This window comes from Cherax quadricarinatus, chromosome 22 (assembly GCF_038502225.1).
Source record: "Cherax quadricarinatus isolate ZL_2023a chromosome 22, ASM3850222v1, whole genome shotgun sequence".
Classification (NCBI taxonomy): Eukaryota; Metazoa; Arthropoda; class Malacostraca; order Decapoda; family Parastacidae; genus Cherax; species Cherax quadricarinatus.
In genome coordinates, this window is record NC_091313.1 from 1086708 (window position 1) to 1106360 (window position 19653).

Sequence of the window (19653 nt, forward strand, 5' to 3'; positions counted from 1 at the left end):
TAGCGTCATGCGTGTGTGACCTCCCTCCACCTCCTGGACAGTAGCGTCATGCGTGTGTGACCTCCCTCCACTTCCTGGACAGTAGCGTCATGCGTGTGTGACCTCCCTCCACCTCCTGGACAGTAGCGTCATGCGTGTGTGACCTCCCTCCACCTCCTGGACAGTAGCGTCATGCGTGTGTGGCCTCCCTCCACCTCCTGGACAGTAGCGTCATGCGTGTGTGACCTCCCTACACCTCCTGGACAGTAGCGTCATGCGTGTGTGGCCTCCCTACACCTCCTGGACAGTAGCGTCATGCGTGTGTGACCTCCCTCCACCTCCTGGACAGTAGCGTCATGCGTGTGTGACCTCCCTCCACTTCCTGGACAGATACGTCTTTTTTTTACATGATTTTCAAAAAAGAGTTAATGCAGACAAATGATACCAGGTGTGGATTGTAAAACTTGATGGATATGAGCGAGTGTTGATATACGTATTGTGTTTGAACATAGCGCTAGTGTTTATCTTCTGTTTATGAAGCGTTTGTCAATATTGTGTACACACACACACACACACACACACACACACACACACACACACACACACACACACACACACACACACACACACACACACACACACGTGGGTCCGTGGGGTGAAGACGTGGGTAACAAGGCTCCGAGAACCTTGGCGTTGAAAGACGCGTAATATCAGCTAGAAGTAATCAGTGGTAGTGGAACGTCAGTGAACAATACTACGAGTGATAATTAAAGTTATTAGTTAAAGAAAGTGAGAGGAAAGCTGAAATCATAATATTTCAAAGCGCAAACCGTTGGGGGTCTTAGGCGCTGTTGCCACATTGGCAGCGGTAGGCCTGATGAAGTGACGTCACGACAAGTTGTGTGCCATTATACATATGAAGTGAAGTGTATATAATGTGAAGTGTATACTACCATCAGTGAAGAGTGAAGTGAGGAAGCGGAATATATGGTTATAATCATCACGGGTGAAGGATCTCCAAAAATAGGGATTTAAGGCCTACGTACGACTACGTCATCAGCAGCTGGCAACTGTCAACCGCAAGTTTATTCGCCTAGTTGTGGTTTGCATGTTGACGGCCCTGGCTGGCCTTGTATACTGTTTGATACTGGTCACTCACTCCTGCAAGCTATTACCAGAATTAGAATAGAAATAGCATAGACATAGAGAATATAGTGTTGACGAGTGTGAGAAGGTAGGTGGGACAAGCTTTTAAGGGCAACATGGTAAGACGGTGCTAGGGGGTCCCAGGAGGGTTTAGTCAGGTCACAAGAAGTTGCGGCCAGTCATTACACCGCACAAGACTCTCACACACACACACACACACACACACACACACTCACACACACACACACGCACACACGCACACAGGCAGTGTTACTACCGGTAGTTATTAGCAGTAAGAATACTTAGGAAGCTAGGAAGTCCTCTCTCAATGTGAACAAGGAAAATAATAATAACCAGCAACAATTAACACGTAAATCCAGAAAGGGCAATAAGTGGAGAGAGTAGCATAATTGGGAAAGATAAATGAGACTAAATTTGTGCCTACACGACGGACCTCTCAACCCCCCCCCTAACCCTCCCTCCCTCACACACAAGCACACACACACAAGGGTAGACACTCACACACACACACATACACACACATACACACATACACACACACACATACATACACACATACGTAAACACACAAACACACACACACACATACACATACACATACACACACACACACACGCACACACACACACACACACACACACACACACACACACACACACACACACACACACACACACACACACACACATTCCCACACACACATTCACACACACACACATACACACACACACACATACACACACACACACACACGCACACACACACACACACACACACACACACACCCTCCGCCACTTGACACCTTAGCCTTAGCCACCTACCCCTCCCCCAAACCACCTAACCCCTCCCCAAACCGTCTAACCCCCGCCCAACAACCTCCCTCCCTCCAATAACCATCCTCCCCCTCCCCCATAACCATCCATCCCCTCTCTCCCCCAAACCATCTAACTCCCTCCCCCAAACCATCTAACTCCCTCCCCCAACTATCTCTGCCCCTCCAATAACCATCCTCCCCCTCCCCCACAACCATCCATCCCCTCTCCTAACCGTCTATTCCCCTCCCCCTAACCAGGATGAGGACAAGGGGCTCCAAGGACGAATCTGAGAGGGAGGAATGGGAGATAGAGCTCAAAAAAAGGGAGGAAGACTGGGGAAGGAGACTAGATGAGCTGGAAAGGAAGATGGAAGAGAGGTTAGCAGCAGAATGCAGAAGGTGGAAGCAACAGGCCACAGCAGCAGAAATCAAGATAGAGAGATTAGAAGAGGAGCTGAGACATCTGAAACAGCACAGAGACAAAGATATTACAGAAGTAGCATCGGCAATGGCTACATCGAACACAGACAACAGGTCCGAAGGAAGCATGGAAACTAAACTGTATGCAGAGGTCCTGTCAAACCCACATGGGGCCAAAACAAAGACAGGGAGCACTCTAGGACAGAAAGAGAGGTTGGAAGACATTGATGGAACTAGGACATGTGCAAGGACCTTACCAGATACCTGTGGGGGCCAGGAGCAAGTGAGCAGGAAGGATAAACCAAGAAGCATAGGGGCCATAACGAGGGAAGGGACTGAAGGAAGGAACACTCCACGGGAAGGAACTAAAACACATCAGAGGATGCAATGGGAGTCACAGTGGGAGGTGGAAAGGGAGAGATCCGTGTTTGTCTATGGGCTAGACGAAGCTAAAGGGGAAACTTATGATGAAAGAAAGCAGGAGGAGAAAAAAGCGATTGAAGACATCATGAAGGTGATAGGCGAGGGGGACATGACCCAGGTGGCAAATTTTCGGAGAATTGGGTGGTTCACAAAGAAAAGGAATCGGCCTCTCAAAGTAATTTTCAAGGCAGAATCAACCCGAACCATGATCCTGCAGGAGAAAGCACGGCTGAGAGGCAAGCAGGAGTTCCGGAGTGTGTACCTCGACCGAGACAGAACACAGGACGAAAGGAAGACAATGAAAGAGAGAGTTCAAAAACGAAAGGAGAAATGGGAGGAAATGAAAAAGGAGAGCAGAATAACCCAGGATCAAATGGAAGGACAAGCGCACCCCCCAGAAACACCTGCAGAAGGACTCCAGCCACGACACCACCAAGGCAACTTAACATTCCAAACCATCCATCACACACCGATCCCTCTGTTTCCACCCCCCGCACCACAGTTACAGTATTAGAACAGAAGTTGAAGGTTTGGTACACAAATGCAGATGGATTAACGAATAAACATGAGGAATGGCAAGAAAGAATCAATGAGAAGTCCCCAGACATCATAGCAGTTACAGAAACAAAACTCATGGAGACAATAACAGATGCAATCTTCCCACAAGGATACCAGATCATGAGGAAAGATAGAAGGGGTAGGGGGGGAGGTGGGGTTGCTCTGCTCGTAAAAAACAGATGGAAATTCGAGAAAATGGAAGGAATAGATGAGACAGGAGAATGAGACTACATAGCAGGTACACTTCAGTCCGGGGAACACAAAGTGGTCATTGCAGTGATGTATAATCCACCACAGAACTGCAGGAGGCCAAGAGAGGAATATGAAGAGAGCAACAGAGCAATGGTGGACACACTTGCTGAGGTGGCAAGAAGAGCTCACTCCAGCAGAGCAAAGTTGCTGGTTATGGGGGATTTCAACCACAGGGAGATTGACTGGGAAAACCTGGAGCCACATGGGGGTCCCGAAACATGGAGAGCCAGGATGTTGGACGTGGTGCTGGAAAACCTCATGCACCAACATGTTAAGGACACTACCAGAGTGAGAGGGGAGGATGAACCAGCAAGATTGGACCTTGTGTTCACCCTGGGCAGCTCAGACATTGAGGATATCAAGTATGAGAGTCCCCTAGGAGCTAGCGACCACGTGGTTCTGTGCTTTGAATACATAGTAGAGCTGCAAGTGGAGAGAATAACAGGAGTAGAATGGGAAAAGCCTGACTATAAAAGAGGGGACTACATAGGGTTGAAGAACTTCATGCGGGAGGTCCAGTGGGACAGAGAACTGGCAGGAAAGCCAGTAAATGAAATGATGGAATATGTAGCAACAAAATGCAAGGAGGCAGTGGAAAGGTTCATTCCCAAGGGCAACAGTAACAACGGGAAGACCAGAACAAGCCCCTGGTTTACCCGACGGTGTAAGGAGGCAAAAACAAAGTGCAATAGAGAATGGAAAAAGTACAGAAGGCAGAGAACACACGAAAATAGGGAGATCAGTCGCAGAGCCAGGAATGAGTACGCACAGGTAAGGAGGGAGGCCCAGCGACAGTATGAAAATGACATAGCATCGAGAATCAAGACTGACCCGAAACTGTTGTATAGCCACATCAGGAGGAAGACAACAGTCAAAGACCAGGTGATCAGATTAAGGACAGAAGGTGGAGAACTCACAAGAAATGATCAGGAGGTATGTGAGGAGCTGAACAGGAGATTTAAGGAAGTTTTTACAGTAGAGACAGGAAGGGCTGTGGGAAGACAGCACAGAAGGGAACATCAAGAGGGAATATACCAACAAGTGTTGGATGACATACGAACAACTGAGGAGGAGGTGAAGAAGCTCTTAAGTGACCTTGACACCTCAAAGGCGATGGGACCGGACAACATCTCCCCATGGGTCCTTAGAGAAGGAGCAGAGATGCTGTGTGTGCCTCTAACCACAATCTTCAACACATCCCTTGAAACTGGGCAACTACCTGAGAAATGGAAGACAGCTAATGTAGTCCCCATATTTAAGAAAGGAAACAGAAACGAGGCACTAAACTACAGACCTGTGTCTCTGACATGTATTGTGTGCAAAGTCATGGAGAAGATTATCAGGAGGAGAGTGGTCGAACACCTGGAAAGGAACAAGATTATAAATGAAAACCAGCATGGGTTCATGGAAGGCAAATCTTGTATCACAAACCTCCTGGAGTTTTATGACAAGGTAACAGAAGTAAGACACGAGAGAGAGGGTTGGGTAGATTGCGTTTTCCTAGACTGCAGGAAGGCCTTTGACACAGTTCCCCACAAGAGATTAGTGCAGAAGCTGGAGGATCAGGCACACATAAAAGGAAGGGCACTGCAATGGATAAGGGAATACCTGACAGGGAGGCAGCAACGAGTCATGGTACGTGAAGAGGTATCACAGTGGGCGCCTGTTACGAGCGGGGTCCCACAGGGGTCAGTTCTAGGACCAGTGCTATTTTTGATATATGTGAACGACATGATGGAAGGAATAGACTCTGAAGTGTCCCTGTTCGCAGATGACGTGAAGTTGATGAGAAGAATTAAATCGGACGAGGATGAGGCAGGACTGCAAAGAGACCTGGAGAGGCTGGACATGTGGTCCAGTAACTGGCTCCTCGAATTCAATCCAGCCAAATGCAAAGTCATGAAGATTGGGGAGGGGCAAAGAAGACCGCAGACAGAATATAGGCTAGGTGGACAAAGACTACAGACCTCACTCAGGGAGAAAGACCTTGGGGTGACCATAACACCGAGTACATCACCGGAGGCACACATCAACCAAATAACCGCTGCAGCATACGGGCGCCTGGCAAACCTGAGAATAGCGTTCCGATACCTCAATAAGGAATCGTTCAAGACACTGTACACTGTGTATGTTAGGCCCATACTGGAGTATGCAGCACCAGTCTGGAACCCACACCTGGTCAAGCACGTCAAGAAGTTAGAGAAAGTACAAAGGTTTGCAACAAGGCTAGTCCCAGAGCTCAAGGGAATGTCGTACGAGGAAAGGTTAAGGGAAATCGGACTGACGACACTGGAGGACAGAAGGGTCAGGGGAGACATGATAACAACATACAAGATACTGCGGGGAATAGATAAGGTGGACAGAGATAGGATGTTCCAGAGAGGGGACACAGGGACAAGGGGTCACAACTGGAAGCTGAAGACTCAGACGAGTCACAGGGACGTTAGGAAGTATTTCTTCAGTCATAGAGTTTTCAGCAAGTGGAATAGCCTAGCAAGTGAAGTAGTGGAGGCAGGAACCATACATAGTTTTAAGAAGAGGTATGACAAAGCTCAGGAAGCAGAGAGAGAGAGGATCCAGTAGCGATCAGTGAAGAGGCGGGGCCAGGAGCTGAGTCTCGACCCCTGCAACCACAATTAGGTGAGTACAATTAGGTGAGTACACACACACACACACACACACACACACACACACACATATATATATATATATATATATATATATATATATATATATATATATATATATATATATATATATATATATATATAGAGAGATATATATATATATATACAAATGTATATATATATATATGTATGGTTTAGAAAAACACGTAAGCAAACACTTGAACATGTTTATTAGAAAATATTCCATCCCTGGAGGGTGGGGTTGGGGTCGTCCCAAGAAAGAAAGTGGGGTTGGGGTCGTCCCAAGAAATAAAGTGGGGTTGGGGTCGTCCCAAGAAAGAAAGTGAGGTTGGGGTCGTCCCAGGAAGGGATGGAAGGAAGAGGTGAAGGAGGTAATAAATGACAGAAACTTGAGCCATCCACTAGACATGTGTTAGAGTGCTAGATGGTAGTGATTACAGACTTGTGGTTTTTGGAATTCAACTTGGCAGAGTTTAATCAAATTATAACCTATGAAAGAATTCAGGGAAACAGATGAGTTAGACTTCAGGTGGAAAGTAGAGTACTATCACTCTGAAGGAGGAGTACCAGCACTCTAAAGGAGGAGTAACAGCACTCTGAAGGAGGAGTACTAGCACTCTGAAGGACGAGTACCAGCACTCTGAAGGAGGAGTACCAGCACTCTGAAGGAGGAGTACCAGCACTCTGAAGGATGAGTACCAGCACTCTGAAGAAGGAGTACCAGCACTCTGAAGAAGGAGTACCAGCACTCTGAAGGAGGAGTACCAGCACTCTGAAGGAGGAGTACCAGCACTCTGAAGGAGGAGTACCAGCACTCTGAAGGATGAGTACCAGCACTCTGAAGGATGAGTACCAGCACTCTGAAGAAGGAGTACCAGCACTCTGAAGGAGGAGTACCAGCACTCTGAAGGAGGAGTACCAGCACTCTGAAGGAGGAGTACCAGCACTCTGAAGGATGAGTACCAGCATTCTGAAGGATGAGTACCAGCACTCTGAAGAAGGAGTACCAGCACTCTGAAGAAGGAGTACCAGCACTCTGAAGGAGGAGTACCAGCACTCTGAAGGAGGAGTACCAGCACTCTGAAGGAGGAGTACCAGCACTCTGAAGGATGAGTACCAGCACTCTGAAGAAGGAGTACCAGCACTCTGAAGGAGGAGTACCAGCACTCTGAAGGAGGAGTACCAGCACTCTGAAGGAGGAGTACCAGCACTCTGAAGGATGAGTACCAGCACTCTGAAGAAGGAGTACCAGCACTCTGGTACTCCGGAAAATTACGGGATGTTACCCAAGAATGAAGTTCATCGGAAAAGCTATTTAATCTGGCGTCCCATGAATTATGTCCGGTTGAGCTTAATCGAGTAGTTATAGCCGGTTAAGGGAAGACGGAGAGGGTGGAGGGTAGTTGTGTCCGGTTGAGAGTGACGATTATTCCTTTCTCCTCTTTCTGTTATTATTATTATTATTATTATTATTATTATTATTATTATTATTATTATTATTATTAGTATTAGTATTAGAATTAGTATTATTATTTGGGGATGCACTAAACCCGCAGTGTCAGTGTTATCTTTCCTTGCTATGCGTGCATATTAATTTAACGCATTATATATACATATATATATATACATATATATATACATATATATATATATACATATATACATATATATATATATACATATATATATATATATATATATATATATATATATATATATATATATATATGTCGTGCCGAATATGTAAAACTGGTCAATTAGCAAGAACTCATTTAAAATTAAGTCCTTTCTAAAATTTTCTCTTATACGTTTAAAGATATATTTTTTCATTAATGTTGATGTAAAAATTTATAATTTTGCACCAAAAGGAACTTAGAAAACTTACCTAACCTTATTATAACAAGAGCAATTTATTTTAGCCTAACCCAACTAAATATATTTTAGATTTGTTTACAATAATTTAATACTAAACAAGCACAGTGAAATATATTTTTTTCGTTAGGTTCAGAATGATTTTGGCGACATTATTGCATACACAAATTTTCACTTGTCCTATATGGCAAGATGAGCGTTGCTATTTAAGCCAAGATGGCAAGTTCTGCCTATTCGGCACGACATATATATATATATATATATATATATATATATATATATATATATATATATATATATATATATATATATATATATATATATATATATATATATATATATATATATATGCTAGGAATTCGCAAGAACAGGCGAAATATTCACAAACACTGATCTCTGGCCGAAGGAGACCCGAACCTACGAGCCTTAGAACAAGGTACGCAGTGCTTTACCATTCGTATCTGTTGCAACCCCTGAATGGGTTGCAATGATTATTATGTATTTATGTAATTATTATCTTTTCATATAATTTTATACTGCTTATATTTGCGATAATAGCTAAATCGTGAATATATTGACGTAGTTATGTTGTTAGGTAGGATGTTACATATTATGTGCTCAGTTCAAGTCTTGATTGTCTAACTACTGTAATTATCGCTTGTGGCTCGTTAGACTGCCGGCTTCTGTTTCCGAGCTGCAGCTGTCCACGGAGCTATCACGTGATCGAGGGGGAGGTGTCCTCACCTCGCCTGAAGTATTCAGTCTGGTCTAGACTCTCTTGGTGGTTGGACAGATTGTCTGTCTCATTATTCTTGTTAGTTCTGTAGAACTCTTTTCACAGAACATTGTATAGACTTAGTGATTTTCGACGTTGTACTGAGGTTGTGTGTCGCATAGACACTCTGAGCAACTCAGGTCCTGAGCTGTAGCTTCTGACCTAACTTGTACTGGTATCTGTGTACTGTCACAGTCGGGGATTTTCTTATGCTGAACTTAGATTCAGTATTATGGGAGATTTATGACTTTTGTGGAGGATCTGCTGATGGTCCCTACTTAGTGTCGTTATATTATCTCCTTGTTCCTGATTCTGTGTCGCAATTGCTTGTTATATTGCTATTGGGCTTAGCATCCTTTTTATTGTTCAAGCAGACTGTTCTGATTGCCAGTTGGTCAAGAAGTTAGTTAATGTGAGGACTGTCAGTCACTTGTTTAAGTCTAGTCGAGTCGTGAGACATAGCGAACTACTTAGAGCACTTACACACATACACATAATTATTTGTATATTATCTTATTAATGTTAATGTACCAGACGGTACTTAAGACTTATAAATGTGATATGTGCTTTCAGCACAATACTATTGCACACGAGAGAAGTGATTATTATTAACTTGTTTGAATTGATTAATTTAATTTACTTTGATAATATACCTCTAGACGATACTCAATAAATTTATTAAATTTTATTTTCTCTAGTTAGTAACCTACCAATTGTAATCCTAAAGCACTAATAATTCATACTGAATTCTAATGGATAATTGGACAAGGATACTGACTAATTGTTACGAAAACCCAGTAACAGGCTGGATGCTAGAAGGGCAGTCATTTCTAGTATTCACTGGAGATCTCTAAGCTTTTAGAATCGAGTTTTTTTGTAACAGTATCACACTGGACAATACCTTGGCGCCCAGCTCACGCTAGACGTTTTGATCCAAGGCAGCCAGCTTTCAGGCAGGAGGCTTACAGCTTTTCATCTTGTCCCTGGCATGCATCGACCAACTAGAGATTTTAACAATGCTAGTGTTATTCTCACTCTTGTTCCCTACAGTGTTTGTTTCTCACTCTTGTTCCCTACAGTGTTTGTTTCTCACTCTTGTTCCCTACAGTGTTTCTCATATTTTTACCTTACACCATTTCGTTAGGCATTTTCCTCCTCATTGACTATGGTGTCCTCCTTGTTTGCTGCGCCCCCAGGGACGTACAAGGGTCAGTGGCTGCGCGGGTTGAGACACGGGTACGGAGTGCGCACTTCGGCGCAGTTCGGCCAGGCCTCCGTCAGCAGACCTCGCGCCAACAACCGTGGCTCCACCACCTCCCTCCGCTCCGACGGTGCTGGCGACCCACTCGCTGACAGAGACAGAAAGGTAAGGTGAGGTTGGAGCTCTCTCTCTCTCTCTTTCTGTTTTTCTTTTTCTAGCAACCCACAGAGTAGTTACAAGGAGTAGTTACAAGTAGTAGTTACAAGGAGTAGTTAGCACCGCCTTAGCCACACCCGTGATTTTTTTTTTTTAGCATCTTATTAATTTTACGTCCCCCAGGTTAAAATCCTGACATAATCCTCTAACCTTCCCCAGGTTGAAATCTGACTGTTCTAATGTCTTTATATACCAGAAATTTTGTATTAATACCGAATTTTGCCGTGGAAGCTGATGTGTGTGCTGGTACATAATGTGAGGATGAATGTTCGATGTACTTTTGAGTGTGTGTAGGGGGGGGGGCGACATGGATGTGTGCATGGATGGTGTGTGTACGTACATTAGGATTGGTGTATACAGACGTGGTTGTTGGAGTGTGCGGGTGAGGGCGTGTCACTGACCAGTGGTGGGGCACACAGGTGGATGACGGTCGTGGAGGCTTCGTGCTGCGTGCCCGGAGTGACGAGATACCCAGGAGAAGAGGCAGCCTTGTTGAGCGATCCAGCAACATCAAGAACGTTTTTAAGGTTAGTCTCACCCTTGACTGTCTCTCTCTCTCTCTCTCTCTCTCTCTCTCTCTCTCTCTCTCTCTCGCTCTCGCTCTCGCTCTCGCTCTCGCTCTCGCGCTCTCTCTCTCTCCCTCACTACACCGTAACACTTTAATCTTTCCCTACCCTTTCCTCCCAATTCCTCCTCTCCTCCCTCTTTTCTCCCTTGCGCCTTCCACTCTCCTTTCTTTCTCACTTCCTCCCTCTTCCGCCACCAGACTTACTTGTACTCATCTACACACACACACACACACACACACACACACACACACACACACACACACACACACACACACACACACACACACACACACACACACACACACACACACACAGGCACGCACGCAGTAGCCACCAGTGAAGAGGCGGGGCCAGGAGCTATGAATCGACCCCTGCAACCACAATTAGGTGAGTACACAGTCTCAGTCCACTGACCGACACAATTCACGAGAATGTTAGGTAAAATGAATACAGATGCAACTAATACGACATTTTTATTTTTGCAACGTTTCGCTCAACAGGAGCTTTGTCGCGCTCGACGAAGCTCCTGGCGAGAGAAACGTTGCCTCAGTAAAATGCCACGCTAGTTGCACCTGTGGCCGTTTACCTAACTGTTCTCAAGATATACCTTGATATGCACTCTGATACACGTTGATACATACGCTGATACACGCTGATACATACGCTAATACAAGCTGATACATACGCTGATATATACGCTGATACATACGCTACGCTGATACACGCTGATACATATGATACATACGCTGATAGAAGCTGATACATACGCTGATACATATCCGTGTGTCCTCGTGCCCCCGGGCTCGCTAACTTGCATATATATATAGAACGATGAAGACATAGTATATTATAGTAACGTTTATATTATTTCTTGAAATTATTTTAAATTAGATAATGATCTGAAAAGAAATTAGAAAAATAATTTTGAATTTGTTTAGGTGTAATATTCTATCCAGTGGTCACTGGTAATATTTTATCCAGTGGTTACTGGTAGTATTTTATCCAGTGGTCACTTGTAATATTTTATCCAGTGGTTACTGGTAGTATTTTATCCAGTGGTCACTTGTAATATTTTATCCAGTGGTTACTGGTAGTATTTTATCCAGTGGTCACTTGTAATATTTTATCCAGTGGTTACTGGTAGTATTTTATCCAGTGGTCACTTGTAATATTTTATTCAGTATTCATAGGTAATATTTTATCCAGTGGTCATTGGTAATATTTTATCCAGTGTTCATAGGTAATATTTTATCTAGTGGTCGTTAGTAATATTTTATCCAGTGGTGGAAAAGCTATAAATATTACAAAACTGTGAAGTTAAACTTAATTCTTTGTAATTGGCAATAACCAGGATGTAAACAGCTTAAATTGGTAATTAAGTTTCATCATCTATCTTGTTTCCAGCCGAGTTGCATTGGCTGTAATTAACGCCACTTGCTGTGTTGTATTTTAGAGGAAGATTTGTAGTTGTTACAAATTCAGTAATGCGAAAACTGTGAACCACGCACACACAGGGGTTGAAGATACGACGCCAGCGCAGCACCGGCGACATTCAGACGGGCCGCGCGTCGGGATCCATCCGTTCCACGGGGTCTTCAGCGTCGTGGATGTCGACGGACTCGGGTCAGTCAGCATATACAGTAGGCGACGTACCAGACGAGGGCTCCAATGCTTCATTCATCATCGAGGTAGGGGTGGTACGTGTAGCTCAGTAGTCGCCACTGTAGACGTCCTCTTCACTGGAGCTTCTGCTGCTGCGTCTCTCACACTAGTAACACCAAAAGCTTCTACTTGATAACGTGAACATGATGGGGAAAGCACCATTAATAAAGACTCAGGACTAGTAACATTTGTACAGCGTCTCGTGGTGGCCTCTTCAGCGGTGATCTTTCCAGCTGAACTTGACTCAAGAAATCGTAATGACACGATTGCAACCAACCCATACCCCCGGCCGGGATTGAACCCACGGTCATAGAGTCTCAAAACTCCAGCCCGTCGCGTTAGCCACTAGACCAGCTAGCCACAATAAGATTCATCCAACTAGGTATATTTCTACACCATAGGTAGGTTAGCACAGGCACCACTGTGACCACAAATGCAAGTTTTCACAGACGAATCTCCAGCTAGCGTGGCCGTGACGAACTCTAGCTCAAGTCCCTTCACTGCTAACCTACCTATGGTGTAGAAATATACCTAGTTGGATGAATCTTATTGTGGCTAGCTGGTCTAGTGGCTAACGCGACGGGCTGGAGTTTTGAGACTATGACCGCGGGTTCAATCCCGGCCGGGGGTATGGTTTGGTTTCCAGCTGAAGCCGAATTGCCGAAGCAATTCGTAGCCATCTTGACAGGCGCAGATAGATTAATGAATTTCAACACGGTTTTACAAAGGGGCGTTCCTGTCTTACGAATTTACTAACTTTTTTCACTAAGGTGTTTGAGGAGGTAGATCATGGTAATGAATATGATATTGTGCATATGAACTTCAGTAAGGCTTTCGATAGAGTTCCACACCAGAGGCTATTGAGGAAACTTAAGGCACACGGAATAGGAGAAATTTTTTCCTGGGTAGAGGCATGGCTGACAAATAGACAGCAGAGAGTTTGCATAAATGGGTAGAAATCAGAATGGGGGCACGTCACAAGCGGTGTTCCTCAGGGGTCAGTGTTGGGCCCGTTGTTGTTCACAATTTACATAAACGACATAGATGAGGGAATAAATAGCGACATAAGCAAATTTGTAATAAAGTTGGTAGAATTACCGACAATATGTAAAGTAAAAGGACACAAATGCAACTAATGTGACATTTATTGTGGCAACGTTTCGCTCTCCAGGAGCTTTATCAAGCCATTACAAACAATACATGGACACAGAGGGTATATAAAGGCTCAGAAGAGGCTCAGAGTGAGGTGCACCTCACTCTGAGCCTTTATATACCCTCTGTGTCCATGTATTGTTTGTAATGGCTTGATAAAGCTCCTGGAGAGCGAAACGTTGCCACAATAAATGTCACATTAGTTGCACTTGTGTCCTTTTACTTTACATAAGCAAATTTGCTGATGACACCAAAATAGGCCGTCCAATTCATTCTAATGAGGACACTAGAGGACTCCAGGATGATTTTAATAGACTGATGTAATGGTCGGAGAAGTGGCAGATGCAGTTTAATATTGACAGATGCAAAGTTGTAAATGTTGGACAGGTAAATAACCATGCCACATATAAACTAAATAATGTAGATCTTAATACTACTGATTGCGAAAAGGATTTAGGAGTTCTGGTTAGCAGTAATCTAAAACCAAGACTACAGTGCATTAGTGTTCGCAATAAAGCTAACAGAATTCTTGGCTTCATATCTAGAAGTATAAATAATAGAAGTCTTCAGGTTGTTTTTCAACTCTATATATCCTTGGTTAGGCCTCATTTAGACTATGCTGCTCAGTTCTGGTCACCGTATTACAGAATGGATATAAATGCTCTGGAAAACGTACAGAGGATGACAAAGATGATCCTATGTATCAGAAATCTTCCCTATGAGGATAGACTGAGGGCCCTGAATCTACACTCTCTTGAAAGGCGTAGAATTAAGGGGGATATGATCGAGGTGTATAAATGGAAAACAGGAATAAATAAAGGGGATGTAAATAGCGTGCTGAAAATTTCCAGCCAAGACAGGACTCGCAGCAATGGTTTCAAGTTGGAAAAATTCAGATTCAGAAAGGATATAGGAAAGCACTGGTTTGGTAATAGAGTTGTGGATGAGTGGAACAAACTCCCGAGTACAGTTATTCAGGCTAAAACGTTGTGTAGTTTTAAAAATAGGTTAGATAAATACATGAGTGGGTGTAGGTGGGTGTGAGTTGGACTTGACTAGCTTGTGCTGCTGGGTCTGGTGCAGTGCTCCATCCTTGAGTGGAGATGATCAGACTGGGTGGGTCATTGGGCTAATCCGGGAGGGGGGGTATTGGCCTAAGCCGGGGAGGGGACATGGACCTGCTCCGCATGGGCCAGTAGGCCTGTTGCAGTGTTCCTTCTTTCTTATGTTCAAGTACCGTGGCAAACTGTTGCTGACTCTAGCTCTTTGTTAGTGGAGATTTTCCCGTCAGAGCTGTTACTGTGTATGGTGCTGCTACTAACTTCACTCGCTGTTTCTCGTCCTAAATGTATGCGCTATTTCTTATTTTCTGCCAGTGTGAGCCAAGCAGGCATCGTCAACAAAAAAAAAAAAAAAAAGCCTGCTAAGCTACCAATGACTGGACACCTGGCAGAAAGTAAATCCTGGCAGGTAGCACTGAAGAAAGGGTCACCGTATAGTGATGAGACTCAGTGCTCCTTGCCTCACCATTTGCTCCAGCATGGCATTAGTAGTACACCTCAGATGTGTTGCTGCCTGCTGCTTCTCTTACTCGCCTTCAAGCTTCTAACACCGACATTGATGCCATGTATAAAAATTAGTTATACTATTTTTGTCGTGCGGAGTAATAGTATATTTCGACAGATTATTATTTTGCAAAATGTAGTCTTGGTATTTTATTGTTTCAGTAAATCCTACTTGAGAAGAGCTTTTATTATCAGTAATGTCTCTCGTCTCTGCAGTTTTTATCTGTGGTTTTGCATATCTGTATACATACAGTTTCAAATTTAGATATTTAGTAAATTGATAACTGTGATCGTAGGTTTAATTCAATAATGTGATTGTTGCATTTTACAGTTCAACGGAGTTTAAGAGAAACACGAGATGAAAGAAAAATAAAAGTGGTTCCAAATGTCGGATAATTTCCATTTCGTTATAAATGATTGAAGTTCATTCATCAGAGAACATAGTGTCTCCTGACACAGTGTCAGGAGATACTGTGTCAGGAAACAGTGTGTCAGGAGACAATGTGTTAGGAGACAATGTATTCTCTGATACTTTATTCGGGTTCGATTTACTGATGATCTTATAAAGTGATATAGTGGCTTTATAAAACAGTTGCATTAAAAACACAATATTATAGACAAAAAACAATGACTTGTGAAGACTCACCACTAAAAAAAATGGATCAGTCATTGATAATAATCGGGTCGAACATTAATTTACAGAGGTTATATCTTCTCGGCAAAGCTCTACATCTCAGAGTAAAACGTGGAGTGTAAACACAGGTCTACTCTTCGCATATACCATGTACGTGGCGGGTGTTGCCATCCAACAAGACTAACACTGAGGAGTCTTTTGTGAACATGTATTATGAAGAGGTCGTGAATATTGTTGCTTTTAATTGATTCACAATGCTCTGATGTTCACTGTGCGTTGTGGCGTCTTAAGAATACGTTGCATCCACTGCCAAAATAAAATCTGGGTATTATCTTGCGGCTCTTACAAGCACTGCAGTAAAATTCTCAGACTAAAAGTTGAGCATAAATGATTTTCACTTTCAAAAAGAATTTAAATACTGTCGTTGAGCTGAGTATCATTAGAGAGAGAGAGAGAGAGAGAGAGAGAGAGAGAGAGAGAGAGAGAGAGAGAGAGAGAGAGAGAGAGAGAGATACAAGCCATCATAAGCTAGGATATAAGGGCGAGTAGACAGACAGGCCAGTATATAAGGATGTGTAGAATGACAGGACAGTTATGATATAAAACTGTGTGGAATAAGCCAGGATATAAGGGTGTGTATGATTCTTTATTACCGAGTCAACACATGACCTTAATAACCTTAGAATGATGAAAAATAGAGACATGTGCAACATCTGCGTATCTTTATTTTAGACGTTTGGCCATCAAGTGACTTTATCATCTGGTCGGTATTGTATACCATTCATGTAGATCTCTTAGAATGTTTGGCACAGGTCAGCACTTATGACCTGATAAGTTCATCTGGTCACAAAGAATTGATTATTTTCCATCAGAGGTAAAATTCAGCTTAAAAAATGTAAATAAAGTCGATAATTTAAACAAAATCCTTAAAAATATAATAAATTAGTACAACTTTTGGTTCAAAATCTGCCTGTGGAACAGTGAGAATCAATAACAATAATGGAACTTGAACAATATAGATCTTGATTACTCTGCGATTTTTGTAATTCAGTAATAACTACACTGACTCATGTTCCCATGTCAGGCAAAGAGAAATACGGAATAATTAACTGAACATCATGGAATAACTTTAAAACTGGCTTAAGTTTAACAGAGTATTCCGAAGTATTGATAATAATAATAATAATAATAATAATAATAATAATAATAATAATAATAATAATAATAATAATAATAATAATAATAATAATAATAATAATAACAATAATAATAATAATAATAATAATAATAATAATAATAATAATAATAATAATAATAATAATAATAATAATAATAATATACCGAAATAACAGTCTAGAGAAACATCATTTTCCTGATTTTTCTTGAATTATCCTGAGTCGTCTCATGAGTAGGGTGAAAGAGTTTGTGCTCGGCGTCACATTTAGAGCGCAAGTGGTAAAAACATTACACAAATACGAAATAAAGCAAGAGTTATTATTACTCGCCACTGCCGACACTTCTTTCCACTGTTGGAAGGCAAGACAGAGAGTATTATCCTTCATCTGTCTGTGTGTTGTGTGATATTGGTGGCGTGGCGCTGAAGGACACATCTGTTTTCCGGTACAGAGCCTGCAACTGGACACATGCGGAGGGTTCACAGTTGTGTACGGTGATGGCAGTGACAAACAACACTCTGGCTCGTGTGTAGTGTAAGATCATCGTGAAGTAACTCGTGTCTGTTCCATACACTGGTTTCTAGTTCATTAACTTCGTTATAATTTTCAAAACAGAGACAAGAATACATAAATAACCCGCACAAGTCGGACCGAAACGTTGTCGTAAGCTCCTCTATCTTACGTGTGGGATATTTGTATATTGTTCCAGTCACGGTATTGTGACTTTTTGTTCTTCAGAGACAAGAATACAGTCTTTAATAATGGAGTTTGGCTGTGTTAATATTAAATTCACTGGTTATTGGCTTTGATTTTGCCATATTTAAGGGGAAGAAATGACACCCCTGCATAGACTCGTCCGCCCCTGACCCTCTTTAACCCCTCAGAGGGACGACTCTCATCACGTCTAAACACAAAATATCCCACTGTGCATGTTACTGAAGCAGGGTGTGGGGATAAAGACACCTGGTAGAAGAGAATGTTTTTAACAAGAGGTACTCCGAGACTGAGCTTTATCAAGTACTGATAAAATATAGCCTTGGGTGAAACATTGTATAAAAAATAATGGATTCTCCGCTACCAGTGTCTTTATCCCCACTTGTCAGGTTTTGTCACTATCAGCACACCGGCCGTGTTGAAGGTAAAACGATCGTCCTACATAACAGAAGGATCAGATACTAATTCTGTAACATTGATCATTTAAAAGAGGATTACGAAGTATATCAAATCATGAACGCGGTATGCATTTGTTATTTTCAAAAATCTGAATTATCTGAACCACTTGGAAGGTAAAAAACAACTAAGAAACCTGTACATTTCGGTTTCAGACACTCAGTGTCACGTGTCTCATTCCAAATATAAAAACATTTTTTTAACACACCGGCCGTCTCCCTCCGAGGCAGGGTGACCTGAAAAATAAAAACTTTCACAGTCATTCATTCAATCACTGTCTTGCCAGAAGCCTGCTGTGACGTCTCAGTTCAGATGACCCTCTGAACCGCAACATTCCCACCCGGTCTTCATAGTGCAAGCACTATACATCTCACTACCAGGACTCAAGTTCGGCTAACCGGTTTCCCTGCAACCATTCATAAATGTTACCTTGCTCGCACTCCAACAGCACGTTACGGTGTGACATTACTGTCACACCATGTTGGACCAAACACTTGATCATGGTAGTCGTTGCACGTAGTATTCCCAACGTTCAAAAACTGGCTACATCCCAGTAATGCATCCCCCACAGTGCAACAGTTAGGTAGACAGTGACACAGTGTAACAGTCATGTAAATATTGACAGTGTAACAGTCAGGTAAACATCCACACACTGTAACAGTCAGATAGACAATGACAGTGCAACACACAGTGTAACAGTCAGGTAGACAGTGACCCAGTTTAATACTCAGGTAGACAGTGACATACACTAACAGACAGTGACACAGTGTAACAGTCAGGTAGACAGTGACACAGTGTAACAGCCAGGTAGACAGTGACACGGTGTAGAAGTCAGGTAGACAGTGGCACAGTGTAACAGTCCAGTAGGCATCCACACAGTGTAACAGTCTGGTAGACAGTGTAACAATCAGGTAGACAGTATAACAGCCTGATAGACAGCGTAACAGTCTGGTAGACAGTGTAACAGTCAGGTAGATAGTGTAAGAGTCAGATAGACATCCACAGAGTGTAATAGTCAGGTAGACAGTGGTAAGAAACCAGACGACAAGTCGACACAGACACTGGGACAGAATGTGCGAAACGTTACATTAAAATAATTTTTTCCTGCCAGTGTTGTTAGTTCCATAAGGAGTCAGACATAAAGACCTTGAGCGAAACTTCGCAATAAAGAAATTCTCTGTTACCAATATTTTTATTTCCACAAGGAATTAATAAGTACGTATTTGTAGTTAAGGTAAATGGCCACTTAAATATTTGTAAAGACAAATGGCCACTTAAACTGGCAAATGGCCACTTTAAGTGGCAATTTCCCTTAATTTTTTTAATTTTTTAAAAGATTTTTTTTCTTAAAATATTTTTCCCTTAAAAACCACATTTAAAGCTCTTCCTTAAAAGCCTTTT

The 19653-nt window shown here is 42.6% G+C and overlaps 1 protein-coding gene across 2 annotated transcripts in view; it reads left to right on the forward strand.

The window, feature by feature from the left end:
• Positions 1-19653, forward strand: part of jp (junctophilin) — a 405777-nt gene that overhangs the window by 317121 nt on the left and 69003 nt on the right. Inside the window, exons 3-5 of one of the 2 annotated variants that reach the window (XM_070087447.1) lie at positions 10105-10274; positions 10745-10852; positions 12409-12591. In XM_070087447.1, coding sequence (XP_069943548.1) covers positions 10105-10274; positions 10745-10852; positions 12409-12591 — 461 coding nt within the window. The remainder of the gene's footprint in view (positions 1-10104; positions 10275-10744; positions 10853-12408; positions 12592-19653) is intronic. The other variant, XM_070087448.1, reaches the window with a different exon arrangement.